Source organism: Pleuronectes platessa, chromosome 21 (assembly GCF_947347685.1).
Source record: "Pleuronectes platessa chromosome 21, fPlePla1.1, whole genome shotgun sequence".
Classification (NCBI taxonomy): domain Eukaryota; kingdom Metazoa; phylum Chordata; class Actinopteri; order Pleuronectiformes; family Pleuronectidae; genus Pleuronectes; species Pleuronectes platessa.
The window spans coordinates 6202846-6223975 of NC_070646.1; the positions used below are offsets into that span (position 1 = coordinate 6202846).

The following is a 21130-nucleotide window of genomic DNA, read 5'->3' on the forward strand; positions in this document are numbered from 1 at the left end:
CTGGCCGGGGAGCTCCAGCAGTCAAGCTTGCCAGCAGAGGAACACGATTCTCCTCAATTCAGGACTGAGTTTTTGCTCTTTATTCATTATTGGCTGTTGGTGAGGCATCTTCTCTCTCAGCCTGTTTATGATTTGACACAACCGCAGAGCTAAATTACAGCAAAATAACTGTGCTGACTGGCCTCATTAATATCAAATGAATTGAGTGAGATCACTTCTAAATGTGGGTCTAACAATAATGTTAACTCAATTACCATAATTTGGAACTTGGACATAGCATTAAAACCATAATGCTTTGGTCTGCATGACTATAAATGACTTGGGTCTGTGTCATATTAAACTTAAACTTAATGTCCCATGCCAGGGCCATGCTATGTTTTACTTCTAAATTTACCAAAGCACGAGAGGAGGATGATTAACACGTTTGATCAAATGCTTAATTAACTTTACAACTAAGCCACAGAGTACGAAACTATACGTAGTGGTAGTGAAAAACATTTGTCACACCAGTTACCATAATAAGACTGGCAGCTCACCACTAACTGGGAACAGTTGTGCGGGGAGGGACGTCTACTGATGTAAAACGATCTGTGGGAGCATATAGAAAACTTCCATTTATTTTTTTTCTCCCGTCGGGGTGAGGAATTTGACTGGCCTATGGACGGCCGGCAGCAGTTGTTCTCCCATGAGGGTGGGCAAGCATCTGGGAAGAAGTGAGCAGGCGGATAGGAAGATGATGACGGGATCTGCATATGTACAGTTCGGGATTTTCAGATTGCAGGACTCAAAAGGGATCCCAAAGGCAAGTGTAGAAAGTGAGAAGAGTGGGTCCATGGAAGTTCCCCAGAAGGCTCAGAGGACTTACAGTAATGGCTCCCAGGCACATCTACAGCCCCACTACCCTGGGAGAACGGGGGGAGGTTTCCTGTTCATCCTTCCAGTTGTGGCATTGCTCAGCTCGTGAGAGAAGCTGCTCGGCTGCTTAATGCCTCAATGTTCTCAGTACTGTAGGAGGTTTGAGACATAAAAACCAGTCCAGAGGAGGATTGAAGGGGGATTTTCACACGATGATTCAGTTACCAGTTAGTCTGCAGTCCTAACACGGTTCTGCTCTGGGTAAATTAACTTCTGAATTCAAATGAAACCGCAACAAGGCAAATATGAATCTGATAATTATACACGGAGGGAGGATCAAACCCATAACTGAATTAAATATTTAGAAAACATTTAATTAAAAAAAATTATTAATAAAAAAATAAGTTCTTTGTTATACTCTGCAACAGTGAACTTGTGGTTGCTAGTGTTCATTGGTACATGAACGAATTTCATTTTAATATGTGTGCATATCTGTTCCCCATCTCCCCGAATTCAAAACACTTAACAGATTAAAACATAATTCCATGTTCATCAAACTAAAACCTAGGTCGAAGTTCATTTCAGCGCCTCATGTAGCCCTATGGAAGTGCATAGACAAGAGCACAGAATGTATGGTATTCCAAATGGTTAAAGAAGGTGCATGCCACAGGCGCATATAGCTTGTTTGTGCCTTATGCCAGAGGCCTGCCTACTTTCCCTCAAGCAGTGAATTCAAGCTGATGCCGTCTCCCTAAGGCCCTCACTGGACTTGACCGTGTGCCTTGCACTCTTCCCCCAGCTGCTATATGGCAGGAATGGGCGGCGGAGCTGGCACCTGTCTTTGACAAGCCTCGGCATTCACACTGACTCTGGTTTCCTGAGGGTGGCTGCCTGCCAGTCAGGTGACAAATGCTAACACACACACCGTCTCTGACACAGACTGTAAACATGCTTGCAACACTGGCAATCCACATCTACTGAACCGAGAGGCACTCAAGTGTGATCCCGACCACGTTCAAAGAATCGGCATCATAGTGAGAGAGGTCTTAGCCTCTCATGTCTCTCTGTCTGATAGCAAACCCTGCCCTGATTTAGGCTGTGGCTTGGAGCTGTAAACCAAGCTTCCCACAACGCCTCTCACCAGCCTGGCTGTGCTCTAACCACTGTTTTTGCATACCGCTCAGCTTGTGTAACCGTTGAGTGGTTTTTTGCTCCAGCGAAACAATGGCTGTGTAACAGACTAAGCAGAGTGAGGCCATCTAATGTCAGTGCCTTTCAAGAGAAGATAAACACAGAATATAAAAAAAAATTACTTGGAGCATCAAGCAAGCAAGCAAGGAGCTTTCATAAAAAACAAACCAACAGCAACATAGGTTAGACTGCTAGCGGCTGGAATTATATTTCCCAGGTGAGCCTGAGTCATTGTGCTTAATACCTTCAACCGTCAACCACTGGCAAACACTACTTTATTACTATTTGAAACTCTGAGTTCAAAGAGAGCATTGAAGTCAAACAGGGTCAGAGTAACATGTAATGATTAATCAACATTAACAACACCCTATTGCTCCTATGCATTATGTTTCAATCATTTCTAATTCCATAATAACATAAAAATAAATAAAACACTTCCTGACAGATTGAAATCAGAACCAGAAATTAAGTTACGGATCTTTTCTTGTACACCATTTAATTACTATGACCGATATCAGCGTGGCCACGACTGCTGCTTAAAAATGGCATTTGTTTAACTCGCAGGATGTGGAGGTGCCGACAGGAACCGGATTGAGCTCTCAGTACGACACAACATGCTGGTGCCCAGCGGACCACAGCCACATTTTCCCCACATCATTTGCAAAGCAATCCCGCTTCCCTCCCACTCAGTACATCTTTTTGTCATTTCCACATCCAGGCTCCATTTTTTTTGTCCACTGAGACAGCAACGGGGAGAGAGTGAAGAAAAACTTAAGTAAGCGCCCATTGATCTCAAGGAGACTGCGCTGCAACCAAAGAGCATCTTCACATGTGGTCCCCCCCCAAAAAATACACACCCACATCTACCCAACCCATTGAGCCAACACACCCACCTCCCCCGCGCCTGACTAATGTGCCCTGACACTCGTACATCACCCGTAAATTGGCCAAATGAATTAACCACGGCCCCTGCTTAGCTTTACGGGCTTTAAATGGATTTTCTCCTCTCCAGGTCTGCCCAATAATTGCATTTATCCATCTTGTTGAAGCCAGGTTTACACACTGCCGATGATCATGCCAATCCCCGGATGCATTTTCCGCTCTGGTGGCAAGAGTGTGAGAGATTTGTCATCGACTCATAACAGGTAATTCAAATAACAATTAGCTTGACGACTCCGCCGTATGTCAATGTCTAGCTGCTTGTTGGAAGGGACCTTGGTTAGAGCAATGAGGTGTCTTCTATCGCTTCATATGTCCGTATCTGTCCTGCCCTTCCCTCAGTGTGATAAATTGAGCCTTGTTGCACTTTTTATCTATCATCCAAGCCTCCAGGTTAAAGCAGCAAACACCCACAGTAGGGTGGAAAGTGGAAAGCTACGAGTCTTCATTGTTCACACACGCTTTCAGACAGAGAGCAGACACACGGCGAAGGCAGAGCCGTGAACGTCGGCATCAGTGGGGGTCATCTCCACACTTGTGAATGTTTGAACAGAAGTGCATTAGACACTGGGGGGGCCCAAAGGACAATTCAGCTAAGTAAACATGCAGCAACTTCCTTCCCTCCGCTCCTCCAGGCCCTGCACTGAGACAAGCCACTGTTTAAACAGCACACACAGCATTCCTGTGCCGGGGCCTCAGCCAGCTGCTGCATCCTCACTGCAGGCCTGCCCGCCCGCCCGCCGGAGCAGAGACAGATACAGGCCTTACAACAGCAAGGGTCATCCACAACAGACAAAGGGCTTTTATAGACATGCAAAACTGGACTCGTCGCCTAGAAAGGCTCCTCGCCCTTTACTCTGGCTACTGAAATGCTGACAGCCAGAGTTTACAATGAACTGGCACGGAAGGAAGATTAGCCGAGCTGATCACGTCGCCGAGAGATCCACTCTGAAACCACCTGTTGGGATGTAGCTGGAAGTTTATCTTTATTGATATTTGAAATATGTTAAGTGTGGTGGTCAATAAAGATACAAGAGGCAGTAAAGAGGAGATAAAGAGCCTCCCGGTTCCAAAGGGCACAATGACGAGCATCACATGTCACAAAGGCCAACCCAGCTCAGAGATGCCAGTGGGTTATCTCAACTTTCATTATGACTGAACAGGTTTCAGACACACAGTACCTGACATTAACCTTTCGCTTACATGCAAAGAGGTGGTAAATGAAAGTGACCACCTCAGGATTATGTTTCTAAGTCTCAGCATGCGTTTTTCACACATGCCATCACCTAAGCAGTTATACTCCTGTTAAAAGATGTTATGGAAGCTACAGGCCAGCGGTTCCTTACCCGTTTACCCACCAAAGGCAAACGTTGATATTTTGTGGTGTTAATATTGGACTTTGACTTAAAAAGCTTCCAAACCAAATATGAAATTCAATCTCTCACTCCGACAGTTTTGAAAAAAAGACTCCCACAGGGGAACCTGCTGGAATAAAAAACCATTCTGGGTCAAGACCCGTCATTAGAAAAACCAGGATGTAGAACAATCGTCCTGTGAGCATTCCTGCGCAAGTATGTGAACGCTAAGTGCAGAAACATCAGCAGGGCTGATCCACATTTAATATTTAACACAGAGATCTACTAAACCAGCTGTCATTCAGGACAAGTTTTATTATAGGAAAACTGCAACAGTCATTGCTTCGTCTTGGTGTCAATGCCTCAGCGGTGGACAACATCAGCGCGGCCAATCACAGTGAACTGCAGGTCGTTATGTCAATCAAGCAGTCATTTCAGGGTGACTAGATTTCATTGTCTTCCGCCTCGACAGTGCCACATTCTCTCTTGCCATTCTATCTGTTTGTCTGCCAGTTCATTTGGTTTCTCCGTCTGTCCGTCAGCTCGTACCCCCCGGCTTAATGGTAAAGGCCACTCATCGCACTCCGGGACAGTTGTCCAAACAAGACACTCCATTCACTCTGACCCCTCGAGGGAGGGAGGCAATTGACGGTTCACTCAGTGCTGTGAGTCAATTTGTTCACTTTTGGAATTGACCCCGAACACTGCTGACACACCGGCCCCTCACTGGGGTGGAATGAATACGTAATGCTGGGGACGTGGTGGAGGGTGTGGGAGGTATGTGTTTTAAGTTGAACACACGCTTAAACAATGTTCAGACATGTGTTTTGAGTTTTCAGGCCAACGCAACATGAGTGCAGTTAAAAATACAAAGATCCATTCTGGGGGTATAAAGGAGGAATGCTAGTATCATTTTTTTTTGTCTGTGTTTGTTTGTGAGTCTGTCTGTTAGTTAGAAGGATAACACAAAAACTACTGGACGGATTAACACAGAATTTGGTGGAAGGATGCGGTTTGGGTCAGTGAAGAAAAAACTCAATATATTTAGCTGCAGATGCGGATCATAGGGTGGATCCAGGACTTGGTGAAGCAGGGCAGAATTTGAATTGATTTCTCATGAGATTTAAACCTAGATCTTGATGGAGGACTGATATTTATGAGTGTGTAAAATTTCGAGCAGATCCAAATAAAAATCTCAGTCTGTTCAGCCATGGAGGAGGTAAACACTCTTCTAGAACCCTTCTAGTTTAAAAAGTATACAATACGTAGAATAGAAATTAAATTGTTATCTTTTTTAATTTACACAACCAATCATATGCCCAAACACTTAGTGCACCCCATGCAGTATTACCTGCACAATAGTAGGCAGCTCTGTTCTCATGCGCCAGGCATAGCCCATGTGTGGATGTGACAAGCTGTTCACATGAAATGTTATCTCGTGCTGTACACAAGTTGACAGCTGTCTCTTTACAAAAGGCGCATTATTACTGTGTGTAAATAGGTTTCTAACAGCTGGTTAAAGAGCTAAAACAGGAATTTACTCTTAATCTGTTTTCCACTGGAATTGGTTCATCAGCGAGAGGAGAAAAAAAAGAAGAATCTAACAGAGCTCCACGCCGCAAGTCAGGGTAAAGGGGTTACATTTTATTAGCCTCGTGCATTTCTAAGTAATCTCGCCAACATTTCTTTTTCCGCCAAATCCGACCGTAATCCGCAGATTAGTAGATGAATTTATTTCTGCTCGCGCTCCTGAAACCTCCCTCACCTTTTTGCAGGCGGGTATGAATCCATCACCTTTAACGACAAACAAGCAGACGATCACCTCATTAGCGGACTCACTCCGCTTCCCATACACACACACGCACACAAACACGCACACTCCTTGGAGATTATCCTGCTACAATTAAAAGTTTAATTAGTAGATTAAAAATACACGGACTGGAGTTTTATCACCTTAAACTCCTCCATTATGTGTTTAGCACACACAAAGTGCCTCCGTCCCATCTGAGCCATTTTCAACAGATTATCTGCATACAGATTTTCCCTTGACTACATTAAGACTGGAGAAACGGGCCGGGTAAACACAACAAGACTGCTGAATAACAACTTCTGCATAATGGGCTGTATGTAGCTGCACACATTCTGATGCTGCATATAGAGTTTGACATAATTTATGTTTAATATCCGGCAATAAGAATCTAAATGTTGCAGAGCATCAGAGACTACACGTGAGAAGAGATAACTCCTTTTCATCTTATGTTCAAAAATGTATTTCTCTTAGGAAAAAGCAGGGGGGGGGGGGAATTATTGGAAAAAAAATTTAGGACGAATGAGATTCTTCTTCTACTTCTTCTTCTTCTTCTGTGGTGCGTCCCAGAGCATTCTACCACATCCATAAAGAGGCTGGTGTACCACAGGTGTTCACTGGCACGGCTAGTCATTATCTAGCTCGACATGATCATTAAGAGCTGTGATGGCAGTGTGGCACCTCCTTCCTGCCTGCGCACATACACACGAGCTTGGGAAAAAGACTCCAATGGAGACTCGAGCCCTTCTTATCGGTTGTTGTAAAAAAAAAAAAAAAAAAAAGAGAGGGTGGGGGGGGCTAAGAGGGGAATCTCCTTTCTCAACGAAAAGCATGTCAGCGCCGGTGCACTTTGACCCTTCCCAAACACACTCCACAATCCAAACAGAAGGCCGGCACCACGAGAATTCCTCCAGCCTCACAGTGGCCCTCTCACCCAGAGCTTTTAAGGCAAAAAACTTTTTTTCATATCGTCGAGGGTGGGAAGCACTGAGAGCAACGTGGAGGACTCAATGAAGAAGGGAAAGGCGGGGGGGGGGGTTTAGAAGCAGAAGCCACATACATGAACATATGCGTGCTCGTCGAGCGTGGCTGGAAACAGCAAAAACGTGCCTGCTTCAATTCTGTGTCCCTCTCTGCTCGGGCCCGGCTGCTGTCCTTCTTTCTTTTAAACGGGGAAGATAAATGTGAAGCCTAGGGGCACCATTGTTTGGACATCTAACCAGGAACTGTCGCTGCTCTCATTGCCCTGGCATTAACAGCAATTATGCGCTCTATTCAGAAGGCTTTTGTGTGTCCGACCCCCAGCTCCCTTTGCCGTCGCCCCTCCGTCCCCCCCTCCACTCACTCACTCTCACACACACACTGAGTCCTAACACACGTTTCCCGCTTTTCTCTGCCCCCTCCCACCCCGTCATTTCCCTCCCACTCAGCTACTGGTGAACTCATTTGGCTACTGGAGCACTCTGGTCCCATTATGAATGAAGTTACAGAAATATGCACATTCAGGCAAGGAAACGAGGAGGAAGGGGGAAAAAAAGTTAAACTCACATACCAGGAGTGTTTCTGGGATATTACCTGAGCTCTGTTTGTCCAGCTCAATTCTTCACATAATTTATTTTCCTCAATCAAAAATGAACTTATACATTATATTAATTAAATGCACATTTACAGGACAACATATTTGAGAAAGCATTCAAAACTCAATAAATGCACAATCGCTTTTAGTTGCTTTTATAAAAATATAGATTCCAAGCAATCATATCTTGAAACTAGCTAATCCTAACCACAGCCTTCATATCTAAACAGATGCGATCAATAGTCATTTTAACCTTATCTTCTCGGCAGGCGCAGCACAGCAACACTGCCAAGAAAATCCCAAATCTCCAGCAACCACTTAGAATTATCACCATTTTCAGTAAATCTTTATTTGAAACGGTTCAATGAGAGTTCACGCTATTGGCTGCAAAGTGAGAGGAAGCTTCGCGTTCGACCAACCAACGCTGTCAACATGTGTATTTGGCACCGGGGGCCACTTAACATGCAGGGATGAATGGGTCAGTTAAACAAGGCCCCTCAAGTTTTGGAGTATATTCAAGTGACAGTTTGGAAAACGTCAGACTTTTTACTTTAGAGCGAGAAAATGCTTAAAAAAAAACCTAAAAAGGTATAATCTGGTTCTGTGCATTCGCTGCTTTTGAAATTAAAAGTGAACTTGCCAACAATTCTGGTGGCTTTAAAATGTGCTGTCTACCATGGAAAAAAAAACTAGCAAATAAAAATAAAGCAATGCTCTCTGTATGCTGACAAATTTAACTGGTGGCTACATGCACGTACACACACACAATAATTTAATTTCCATGTTTCAGGGAGCCCCAAGCCCTGTGGGCCAGGAGCAGAGCTATAGCCTATATTTAACAGATGACAAAAGTTGCATTCCAGATGTACAGTACTATCTTTGTGTTGAGCTCTATAGAAATGCATGGGAGAAAGACGGAGAGAGAGAGAGAGGCGGGAGGTGGGGGGGGGGGTGTCTGGGAGAGGAGGGGGTTACACTGAGGGCTGGGAGGTTGGGAGGGGGGGCACCAGTGCACAGCTGCTAAACTAATGCCTTTTTTTTTTTTTCTTTGCTCAGACACAGAAAAGCAGAGTGCGGTGGCTCACTGACAGAAACAGGGAGGGATACAGGAGGCAACAGTGGATGTGCCCAGTCGGAGAATAATGTACTTAAATAAAAAATCCAGGGCTGTGCAGTGACTTAATGAGTAACAGGCATAATCTGTCACATTGAAGTCCAAATTAGGCATCAGATTAGCCGTTATTACATTAAAAACACAATGAATGCAATGATTTAATTAAAAAATGTGTTCCAACTCCGAACCAGCTGAATGTCAGCTACACCCAAACGCAGCTCGCAGCGCCACCAGGGAACCACGACTCCCTTTGCACGAGTTAAAAATCTGATTAGGAACACACCCACAAACCGACTCGAATTTTTTTCTTCCTCTTCTTCTTCTTCTCCCCTCTGTGGCGTTTCAAGCAGAGTGACAGATCGACGGACTATAAGCTCTCGCCCGGCTCAGCCTGCCAACATCATCAGCGTTAGACAATTAAGACCCACAAACTGAGCGAGAGAAAAAAACAAATCTCCTTCGTAAATATTTACTGCACAAATCTTTTCCATTTATTCGCCAGGCAGTTAACAAAACCTTACTGTACTCCTGCTCCCTTCTCTCTCTCCCAGTCCCCCTCCACTACACTCCCCCCCCCCCCCCCCCCCTTCTCCCTACATCTGCGATTCATTGACTTTACAATTTACCACATGTCGAGATGGGAGAGGTCGAGCCTCCATCTGAATCACGGCACAAATATGCAAGTGATTTATTGTTTTAAAAACCCGGGGCCGATTTAGTGCAACTCCACTTTTCCTGAGCATTACTCCTATTGGCAGACCATGAACAATTACAGTTCGTACTAATTAAGCTCCGAGAATGTGCTGCGCACCGCTAATGTTTAGCAGGCCTCAATTTTAGTTTAATGGTGCCAAACTTTGCTTTCCAGCCCCCCTCCCCACCTCACCCCCACCCCGCAACTTAACTCCTCAAATCCAAAGCAGATTGTACTTTTTATGACTGTTTATTGAGTCGAAGAAAAAAAAAAAATAAGGACCGTTTCTTTCCCCTTCTCCTAGCATAGGATGAGAGAAACAGCAGCGAGGGAGAGAGAGAGGAGCACAAAAAGGAATAGTGGGAGGGAGAGAGAGAGAGAACGCAAGAGCCGCTTCCGCCATACTTTGTAAACAAAAGTGATTTGCAAGACAAAAGGAGCGCAACCTTCCGACTAAATTCAGAGTCCATTTTGCGGCTGGAGGCACAGAATGCAGCCGCGTCGTGCCACCAAACCCCCCGCGGACACCAATTAGGCCCCATTAACATGTAAAGCCAATTTGATAAGGTGCGGGCCCTATCCCATAAATCCGCATTAAACTATCTTTCCTCTTGTCACAGCCAAAAATCCATTTACAGCAGCCGAACACACATAATCCATATGATATACCATTGTTATGCTTATGCTGCTGCCACGTTTCGGGAAAGATACTGTCTGTCTGTGTCAATTACAACAGATAAGGCCACAGCGATGTGTGCGTGTGCACGTGAGCACAAAGGAGCCAGTGTTGCATTCACTTCTGCATGTTCATTATAGTAATCTGACCAGAAAATCCCCTATTATTTCTTCCCTGAAATAAAAAAAGGGAAGGAGTCTGAATGAAAGTGGATTTATTTTAGGGTTGTTGTGTTGTTTTTTTTGGAGAAGGTGAATCTGCGGCAACATGAGCACGACAACACGACTGAGACAATAGAGGAAGAAGGGGAGAAATGCTATTGTTTCAACTACACAAAGCCTTTCCACTCTCTTTCAGGAGAATCGCCACAGGTTCTGAGAGCATCTTTTTTCACTCTAAACACAGCGGTGGACGCCCGGTGTTGTGCTTTCGCCCACCCCCACCACACACACACACATACATACACACACACTTTTCCTGTTCTTTTTTAAACTACTCGTAATTATAGGTCGAAACTCAAAACCTCCGCCAAAAGTCTCCAGGCCTGGAGAATTATGGGGCCAGGGGTGGCGTCAAATATCTTAACATTCAGAAGTCCGAGAGGCAGTAAATAAAGCCAGTGGATTTACGGCCCTACAGCCCCGATGCAGGAGAGCTGGTCGCCCAGATCCCGTCCACCCTCCCTCAGCCTCCGCCTCTCCAGACCTGTTGAGGTGTGATGTTAGCCCACAGCACCGGAGTTAACCCATCGCCCTTTTTTCACAAGCCCCGTGTTAGCATCGGCAGGAAACAAAAGGCAGACGGAGAGAGGAAGGAAGGCAGGGAGAGCAAAGGGAACAGAAGGGGGGGAAAAGTGAAAGGAGACAGGACAAACTGGGGTGAACTGGCCAGGCCACTTCTCCAATTCAACCTACACCCGGTGATCCAGCAGGCCTTTGTGTGCGGGGTCTGAGGAGGAGGGAGACGGCAGGGAGAAGGAGAGGAGGAGACGGGGGCAAGAAGGCTTTTAGAGCCCGGGCACAGCGTCATGTCAAATTGCTAAATTATACTAAATTGTGAGCCTCCTTGGACGTAGGTGGTAGGAAAAACAAATTCTTACAGGTTATTGCTCCCGAAGGATCAACAAATTATAGTAACTGCCACATGCAGGAATTTTTTCTTTCCCCCTCAAGTCATGCAAAAACAGAAAATAACAGAAACAAGGTAATATGTGCAAACAGAGCAGGATGACTAACACTAAATCAAAATCCATCATAATTTTCCCAGATAAATACCGAATATTTTTGCCACTAAATCTAAATTTAAAAATGTATTAATAATAAATAGAAAAATAAACAGAGTTAAAAAGGCCCTGAATCCATAATCTTGAAAATAATATCACAGCATCATCCCGGGCGAGAGGAGCAGGAGGAGAGAAATGGAGGGAAGAGCAGCGAGAATCAAAGCCTTTCATGACAAGACAGAGAAAGTCTCATTCCAATAATACTAGCAGTCATATTCAGTGCCTCTCGTGACATGTTAGGGAGCAAGACAGCTAATCAATGTCCAGGTGAATTATTTATGCCAGCTTTAAGTCTAATACATTTATATTACAGCGACCGCCGACTTCAAAGCTCTAATGGCTGGACACACAGGGCGCTGCAGACAGTGGGGGCCGAGGCTGTACAGTGAGACGACCAGTGCAAACTGAAAACCATGTTCATCTCCAGTCGCTGTGCAGGTACATCTGAGAATCAAGCTGCAGCCTTGTCTAATGAAAGTCACCAGTGGCTTTTTGATATTTCTAATGAGCAGAAACGTGGCATTTAAGGAGGTAAGCATACAGATAATTAAAAACAAAAAAAAAAATCAGGGAACATGCATTTAAAAAAATAAAAATAAAAGATCCTTCCGTTTGGACTGGAAATAGTATTTCAGGGCTGGAATTAAGAGAGCAAAGGTCAGCAGCGTCTGGCCGCAGCATCCTCCGTCCACACCACACAATTTACTGCTTTTTCTAAATGCTGCATAAGCACAATGAAGCGAGCGCTGCATGGACGAGTACAGGACACAGCGCTGTGACAGTCACAAAGAAATCTACACAACCCTCCGCCACTGACACAAGGAACTGCTTCATTTTCAAATCATGTGTGTGTGTGTTTGTGTCAAGTGATGATGAGCGACTAATTCCACAATGCCAGCCCCGGTAGCGTTAACAAGGCTGAGTAAGGAGGAAAGAATGGCAAAATGTTCTCATGTGGGCATATGCTGGGAATGATAGTAAAATCTTTTTTTTAAACTATAAAACACAGACACACACACACACACACACACACTTGCACACACACGTAGGGAGAATTGTGTAAGATGCCAAAATTATTTCAAGTGAAACCCTGGGTGATCATGTATTTCTCAGAAGCAGAAATTGTGTCAAACACAAAAGAAGGCATTATGTGTCAGATGTGCATTTATTTTTCAAGGTGTGCACAGCGCACGGGGGAAAAAAATGGAGGTAACAAATATCAGTTTCGTTAGGCAGAACTGAGGTGGAGGTGGTGGTGGTGGTGGTGGTGGAGGGGGTCATATTTCCTAATGCCTGGTCTTTGCCTTAACCTTGTAAAATGAGATGACAGGTCCTAAAGCGCAGACTTGTAATTGCAACCGTTTAAAATAGGGGGGCAGCAAGACACCCATGGTTTGGGAGGAAAAAAAAAAAAAATTATGCTGCTTAAGGATTGCAATGGCCCAGTGGGACCAGCGAGGTGCTGAGCAAATGAGTAAGCGAGCATAATTATAGCACGGCTGATTGTGTCTAAATAAATAACATGAATTTATTTATAACTATGGGTTTGCATGGCTTTATTTATATTTAAAAAGAAGGCAATGATGCACATGCAGAGTGTCCCTTCAATAAATTGCACTTCTAAAATAAAAACATATACATTAATAAAAGAAAATTATATTTAGAATAATTTAATGGGGGTTTTTTTGGGGGGGGGGAACACCCGTCAAATTTTAATGCATGCGCCACTTTTCCCCCTAATGTCTTTACACGTTTTGACACATGCAAATCACTTTGAAAAGCACATCTGCATATTGATTTCATTTGTGTGGATTTACATTGCTTCACAGTGCTGTACAGCGCGCGTGTCAGGGAGCCGCTGGTGTGAAGGTCTGGGTGCTGGGTGCAGTTTGTGTTAGAAAAAAGGGCATTTTTGATGAGGCTGTGCAAACACCAGCCAGCTGCATTATTCAGGGAGGGGTGGGGGGGTGGGGGGGGGCCTTAAAAAACATGCACTTGTGGGCTGGAACCCAGCAGAGCCTGCACAACAATAAAGCAACTGCTACTAATAATAATTATTATAATTACAATAATAACAAGAATAACTTTGCTGTGCATTTCATTTAAAAGTTGTACAATTTAAATTCATAATGCATCATCTCAGTAAAATAAAAAAATAAAAACATTGTCACGTGCAAATGACCTGCCATAAAACCATTATGTCCTTTTTCATTGCATTGACTCCTAGCCCTGTTAGCATGCTAGCTGCTGCACATGACACACACACACAGACACGCACACACAGGCTGGACATGCACAACATGGCACAGTAACACACTTCATAGGGCAGCTGCAAAACTTGCCTCTGCATTATTATTATGATTTCTCTGGTTGACAACACAGCAGGCTGTCTCATGTGTGTGTGTGGGGAGTGTGTGTGTGTGTGTGTGAGAGAGAGTGTGTGTGCACATAACAGTTGTAAATAAATGCAACTTACTGTGCGTGCTGTTGGAGAAAGTGATCCATTGGGGAGGTAGGGGCTCGAGAGATCGGGGATCATTATAAACGGATAGCCCGGGTACGGTGGGCTCTTGAACAGCCCTCCATCTTGCCTTTTCGCAGCTAACATGGCGGGGGGGTTGGTGGTGGTGGTGGTGGGGTTGAGAGAGAGAGTAGCAGCGGAGAAGGAGAAAAAGGGAGAAAAAGTTTTTTAATAAACGAGTGGAATACAGCGGGGAGGGGGGGCACAGTCCCTCCGCCACGCTCACAGTAATGTCACGGTGCAGAACACAGAGGCGGACACACTCACCCTCCTCTAAACTTTCTCTTGTTTTGTCCCTGAAAGTTTCGGATCGAGGCGGAGGCCGTCTTTCCGCCTTCAGAATGCAATGAAACACAGGGAGTGCGTTAACAACGTGTGGGTAAAAGTGCAGGAGCGTTGCGTGCACCGCGGTAACAACACGCGGGGCCTCTTTTGATTTAAATAAACTTTTTTAGCTTTACACGAAACCCCCGCCGGGGGCTCGAGTCCGGAGCGTGCGCCGCTGCCGCCGCCGCCGTCTCTCCGGAACTTACCTCCGAGTCCGACGAGCTGTTCTGGTTCGTCTCCGACTCGTTCACCAGCGACGATTTGACATCTGCTAAATCCCTTTCTGCCGACGAGTTGTCCGAGATCTTGTCCTCCTGCTCGCCTTCGTCTTTGAACGCGATCATTTCATCGTTTGCGCCGAGATCGTCCCCTCCACCGCCGTTCAGCTGCGGCATTTTTCCCCGAGCGAGAAAATGTCTTGTCTTCTGTCTCTTTGCCCTCTTTTTTGTATTTGTTTCTTATAGTAGAAAAAACGCGAGCGGCTAAAAAACTAAAAAGAAGACACAAAAGTTCTAGAAAAAAAAAAACAAGAAGAAGAAGAAGAAGAAGGGAGAGAGGGAGAGAGAACCCCCTCTTGGTGGATCGAGAAAAGTCCGAGTTTTTAAGTTGCTTTTTCTTGTCTCTTTCTTGTTTTTAAAGAGGGGGGGTCTGCAACTGGCGTTTTCCGAAAAAGCTCTGGCGGGGTCTGTCGGGTGTATAAAAACTCTAAAAGAGAAAAAGGGGGGATCTTGGCAGGAAAAGGAAGCCGGAGAAGGAGGCGAGCCGCTCGGATTGAGTGAGTTGAAGTTGGTCGGAGTGGTTTTCAGTTCAAAGGCGGCGCTGATTGACAGATAGAGAGGGATGGAAATAGAGAGAGTCTGGATTCAGGATTATTGACAGGGAGAAACACACAAGAAACTAATGAGATTCAAACAGGGAGGGACTTGAAGTGACGTTTTCATAACTAGGAGGGAAAAAAGAAGGGGAGAGAGAGAGAGAGAGAGAGAGAGAGAGGGAGGGAGGAGGAGGAGGAGGAAGAGGGAGGGAGGGAGAGAGAGAGAGACTGGAGGAAGACGAGCTGCGGTGGAAAAGCGACGCGAGGAGGAAGAAGAGGAGGAAAAAGGCAGTGTTTTCGCAGCAGGACAGTGATGGTGAAATAGGAGGAAGAGAGGAGTTGCTTGCAAATGTGCATGAAACGCGCACATGGGCGGTCTCCCAGTAAAGAGGAGGAAGAGAGAGAGAGGGAGAGGGAGGGAGAGAGAGAGAAAAAGAAAGAGAGGAAAAGAGGGTACTTCCTCTGGCTGTTTGACTCCACAGCCACACTGCACACACACACATTCAATTCATATAATATCTTATATTTCACTTTTATTTTTATTCAATACATCTGCTATAACCTACTTTATTCCTGCTCACTAACTAAATACCAGAGGCCTGTTCTCCTTTTCTTTATTTATCACCTTCACTGAGGTTGTTTTTTTTTTAGATCTATTTTTTCTTTTCTATTAGATAATGTTTCCTCAGATCTATTTTATTTTTTTGTTTTTTATATTATTTTTGTATGGAGTGTGTTATTGCATCCTGCTTTCTTGACAGGTGTGTTGTCCTCTGGGAGGAACCTGGATTCCACAGACACACACTCACACACACACAGACACACACACTCTCTTCTCCCTCAGCAGCAGCACTGGACACAAATAACTCGTGCTGCACATTTTGACGCCCCAATTCTCTGTCTTGTTTTATAATATATATATAAATTCAACCTTTTCAGGAAGATATACATTTATAATTTTGTCTATGTTGCAGTTAATAGAAACAAAATTATATAATTTAACCACATGAAATTATAATGTGTCCACAAAACCATATTCTTCTATGCTTTAAGTCAATGGGATCTTCTATGCTTTAAGTCAATGGGATATATTGGATTGTGTGTTCCATATATTTAACAATTAATTATTTAAACATCATGCCATAAGAAAATATATATTTTTTAATATTTGATAATGATCTCTTAATAAAAATATATTTTAGGAATGAGCTCAATTTTATTTATATTTTAAATGGACATTGTTTATAGCTGAAATGTATTTAGGAGCAATGAATGGAGGCTGGGGGCGGGGGGGGCTGTGCCCTGCTGAACAAGGGGTTTGTGCACGTGTGTGTGTGTATGTGTGTGTGTGTTTGTTGTGCGTGCATGTGGGTGATGAGCTCAGCACCGGTGGATTCTGTAACCTTATCTCATCAGCTCAGGGGGGGAAATGCAGTTCCCATTATATGTGATGGAGCAATCATAAAAATCAACAATGAATTTCAGATGTAACTGCAAGAAACAGAACTGACACACACACACACACACAAACACACACACAAACACACACACACACGCACACATCCAGGTGACACTTACACTCTGTTGCAACACGGTTGGCTCCTCTCAAGCAAAATAAATCAGTGCAAGATCAAAACGAGACACAGAATGGCTGATTAAAAAATATTGTTTCATGTCATCATGCTGTTAGACGCATGAAAACAAACATTATGACACTAATTCCTCTGTATCCGCTCCCAGCCGTGTTGTCAGACAGCAGTGATGGGGAAATGTGCCGTGAATCTGCCTTCAACGCACCTCGAACCAGGCAGCACCATGAAAGACGACTATTCCACTCGATGATCACTGATGTGCTTTATCTGGATGAGGTGGAGGCTGTGCCTGCGTTAGCCGGCTGGGCTGCAGCCAGCAGCGTGAGAGGAGCGGGGAGGAAGGGAAAGGGCTCGCCGCCTCTTGTTCTCATCCAGTGTGTCTGTGTTTAGCCAGTCGGTGGAAGAAGAGACGCCCCGCCGCTCGGGGCCCTTCAAACCTGAGCCCACACAGACCAGACCAAAGCAGGGAGGCTCCAAGCCGGCCTCTCCCCGGATTGCCTCAGCAGGTACCTGAGAGTTTACTGGGGGCTGGCAGCGTGTTATCATGCCTGCCACGGGGACACCTGCCTCTGATGCCGCCCCGGTGATTCTAATCTACAGGACCCTTTAATAAAAGGATGATAGGCTGCCATCGCTGCTCTGAATGACGGAGCAGGCGCACGCACAGGCTCCTGTTGGTGCTGTTTATCCTGGTGTAGGGTGGTGCATGTTCACCTCTGCTCCGTGTGCAGCGGTGGTTCGGTGCAACGTGGGGATTGTCTCGTCCGTGCACCACCACGTCTCAGAGCACGGGGGAAGGCCGAGGCATCGCCAGGCTGGGATCACCAGACTTCAGCTCTCCACTGCAGTCTTCATCAGCCTTGATGATAAATCCATACTCTAAACTCAGCATGTCTGACCTGCTTACATCACATTTCACTGGAGCAGAGGGAATCACGACTCTGTCTTCATGTACAGTTCAATGCAAAGAAAAAGACAAATACTCTGAATTCTTCAAGGAGTCACACTTCATGATGTTGTGTCATCTTGCTGGTCGCTTTACTGGGATTCCTGTGCTCTGTGTGGCTCCCACTCACTTTGAAAACAAATTATTATCAGTGCTTAGCACATTTACAGCTGCTGGATACTGAAGGTACCAGGGCTTTTGTGCCATGCTTCTTTTTTCAGGCCACTCCTACTGTATATGTGATATTAACAAAACATGTCAATGATGATAAACCACCACTTTCTTGTTGAAATCCAGATTAAAAAAATACACTATGAAATACAACATCCAGAAATTATTGTTGTTTTATATAATATTTAAATGGCACTATTTTCTGTACACATTTTAGCTTTAATATTCTTTATATTTAAAGGGAAATAATTTGAATAATTAAAGAGTTGATCTTTAACCAATAAGAGTGAATAGAGCTTTTAAATCTCACAATCGTCTAAATCCAACTGAGCAAATGTTGTGTTGTTTGCACAGTGAAATTAACATGTGTTTAATCTGCACAGCAACATAGAAAAAATATCCTGAGGGTCAATATTTTTAGATTAATTTGTTCGTGTTCATAAAATTACATTTCTTTTGTCACAGAATTCTTGGTGATTGTGATTTAACGTCTTTTAAACGTATTTTTTGTTCTGAGAGAACGTGGCCAGATTCGTCTGCTTCTATTCCCAGGCAGAACAAAAAGAAACACAACACCTGGTTAAATAAAGCCTACACAACAAACTCAAAGAAACAAATTTTCTAAAACCCTCACAAACACGCACACACACACCCCAAAACTACTTTGAGAAATCACCTACTTTTCTGTGAACACCCCCCCCTCCTGTTTCATCTTACACAGAGAAGGCAGCAGCGGCGCACAGTGCACATCCTCTACGTTTGCACACAGTTAATTACCCATCATGCATCCATGTTGCCAGCCATGCCAGCTAAAAGGTCCCTCATTGCTGATTAACATATTACCGCTGGACATTTTCTCATTTCTCCTCGCTAAAAAAAATAGGCTTGTTTGGTGGTGGACCTGTGGGTTGATTTATTCTGGAGAGGAAGTTTGTTCACTGGATAATAAAAGAGGGACTAAACATTTAACTTTGGTTTTTCCTCTATTGTCGCGAGAGACGCTGTTGTTTATGCATTTTTTTGGGGCTTTTATTGTCAGTGGCTGGTATAAATTCTATCACCATGATAATACTGTGGTGTGCCATAATTACATGTATGCTAATGGTGGTGGTGGGGGGGGGGGGGGGGGGGGGGAGAGAGATGGTGGAGAGGATGGAGAAATCCATTACCTGATTATGAGAAGATTGTTTCATGCTGTATATTACATTTATGTTTCAGCAATTAATTCTTCAATCTTGTTCTCCTTATCATTTACTGTATTTAATGCACTAGTCAAATTCAACAATGAACATTTCTGTGAATTTGCTTTTTATTCTAATTACTCAGAGTAAACCTTTGCTGTATGGATTCGTATTTGTCACATCAAAACATTGGAAATGAAGTAAGGAGTCCCTCTCTCTTGAAACCCCTGTCCAATATATACACACATATATATATATATATATATATATATAGTACACGTTTATTTTTCCTTTATTGTACTTGCATAAAAGGATCCTCTCTGCTCCCTGGCCCCTCAGCGCTCTAATCATTTGACACAATGGGACAATTCACTGGAAAATAAAAGCTTTGTACGCAGGAGTTGCATTCATAAGTCCTTCAGAAATTAATGTAAAAGGCAGAAGTGTGTTGTGTTATGTTGAGCAAAGCTTGAAGGGTGAAATATTTTTTCACCTAAAGAAACTGCTGGAGTTGTTATCAGTGAGGTATGTGCACATATTAATACAATGCATCTGCTCACTGGGAGTCAACAACGTCTGAGTGGGCATAGGGAAGATATGGCAAACCTATATTTCAAATTGTTGTATTCATAAATGTATGTTTGTAATCCACAACACAAATCACCAAGAAGACACCCGAGGAAGAGGATAATTGTGTAATGAAGAGAGTGTGTGACTCTGCACTGATCTAGAATCAATATTACTCCCCTGAGATGTTTCTTCTAATATAACAAACAGCTCAACAAGCGTTTCATTAGGTTAAAAGTTTATGAATCAATCATCAAATCACATCAAACCTCTGGATTCAGAGCCTCAATTTCTTTCCCTCCCTGAAAAAAAAATCCCTGGAGTGGGGTCTGGAGTTTTCTCGTGAACAGCCCAGACGCTCATGATTAATGTAGCTCCTCTGCTTTTCATATCACTGTGGGTACTGGACTCGAGCAGGAGCCGGGTGTCTCCAGAACCCATCCCCGGGCTCGGGGCACGGCATCGTGGGAACCGCACCAGGCCGGCTACGTGCGCTGTCTCCCGTCGCCTCCAAAACAAACAGCACCAGCGTTTTTCAGAACCCGACGTGATAGTCATTAATCAAGGTCCGAGGCAGGTCCTGAACTCTCTAAACATGGAATCCACCTGAGAGACAAGCTAACCTATGTCCCCGGCTGCTGCAGGTCTGCACACACCGTCCACCTGTCTGTCACGGCAGCATCTCGCAGGGAGAGACGAGCCAAGCCGCCGCTGGCTGGTAAATGTTACTTAAAGGTCAATGGTATACACGCCAGCAGGGTTGGTGGTGTGAGTCATATTCTCACACTGGCTTTGCAGTGAACGCATCGGGCGTCAGGTAGCCAACGGACATATTTATACGCTGATTCATGTCTTGATTGGGAGAGAAGATAGAGTGTGGCTCTCTGGTCCAGCTGCAGTTCTCCTCCTGTACACGGCCACATGACTGAGCCTAAAGTTGATGTTATCAGAGTCTCGCTGACAGACGGCGTGATTAAACCAGAGGAGGAATCACGGCTGGAAAAAGAAAAACCCCCGCGGGTGTTCTTCTCCTTACGAGCCCGGACCCATGTAAAGAGATGGTTATGAGCTCTTATCTCTGTGTTTGTTTCAGTTATGATTGCAAGAGCATATGAGAAATGTGAAGTGTGCAGTTTATCAGCTGTGGATCCGCTAAAGCAAAAGTCGCACAACCAATTGAATCCCTGAACCGAAGCAAAAGCCAAAAAGCTGATGCACTATAGGCAATTGAAAGTGGCTTCCTGTTGACCCCTGCTTTTTTTTTGTGTGTGTCAGAAGAGCACATTGGAACCTTTCCCTTTCTCCGGTGGTCTTGTGTGCAGGACCCTCCACGTCTTCAGGCTTTTGATAGAGAGCGAACCCTTCTCTGATTGTTTGTTAAGAGACTGGGAGCATCTTGTGGAAGGTGCTTCCTCAAACAGGAAGCAGGAGGCCTCATTGTGCAAGAAGAAGAAAAGAGAAGCAGCAGTGTCTTCTCCACGTTCTTGCTCCTGACAGGGGGGGGGGTCATAATTAAAACTGC

The 21130-nt window shown here is 44.5% G+C and overlaps 1 protein-coding gene across 14 annotated transcripts in view; it reads right to left on the minus strand.

Moving 5' to 3' along the window:
* tcf7l2 (transcription factor 7 like 2) overlaps positions 1–15466 on the minus strand; it is an 89487-nt gene extending 74021 nt beyond the window's left edge. For all 14 annotated transcript variants that reach the window (XM_053413427.1, XM_053413425.1, XM_053413426.1 and 11 more), the window contains exons 1-3: positions 14544–15466; positions 14278–14344; positions 13966–14090 (exon numbers count right to left, since the gene is read on the minus strand). In XM_053413427.1, coding sequence (XP_053269402.1) covers positions 13966–14090; positions 14278–14344; positions 14544–14732 — 381 coding nt within the window. In that variant the 5' untranslated portion in view covers positions 14733–15466. The remainder of the gene's footprint in view (positions 1–13965; positions 14091–14277; positions 14345–14543) is intronic.
* Between the last annotated feature and the right edge of the window lie 5664 nt (positions 15467–21130).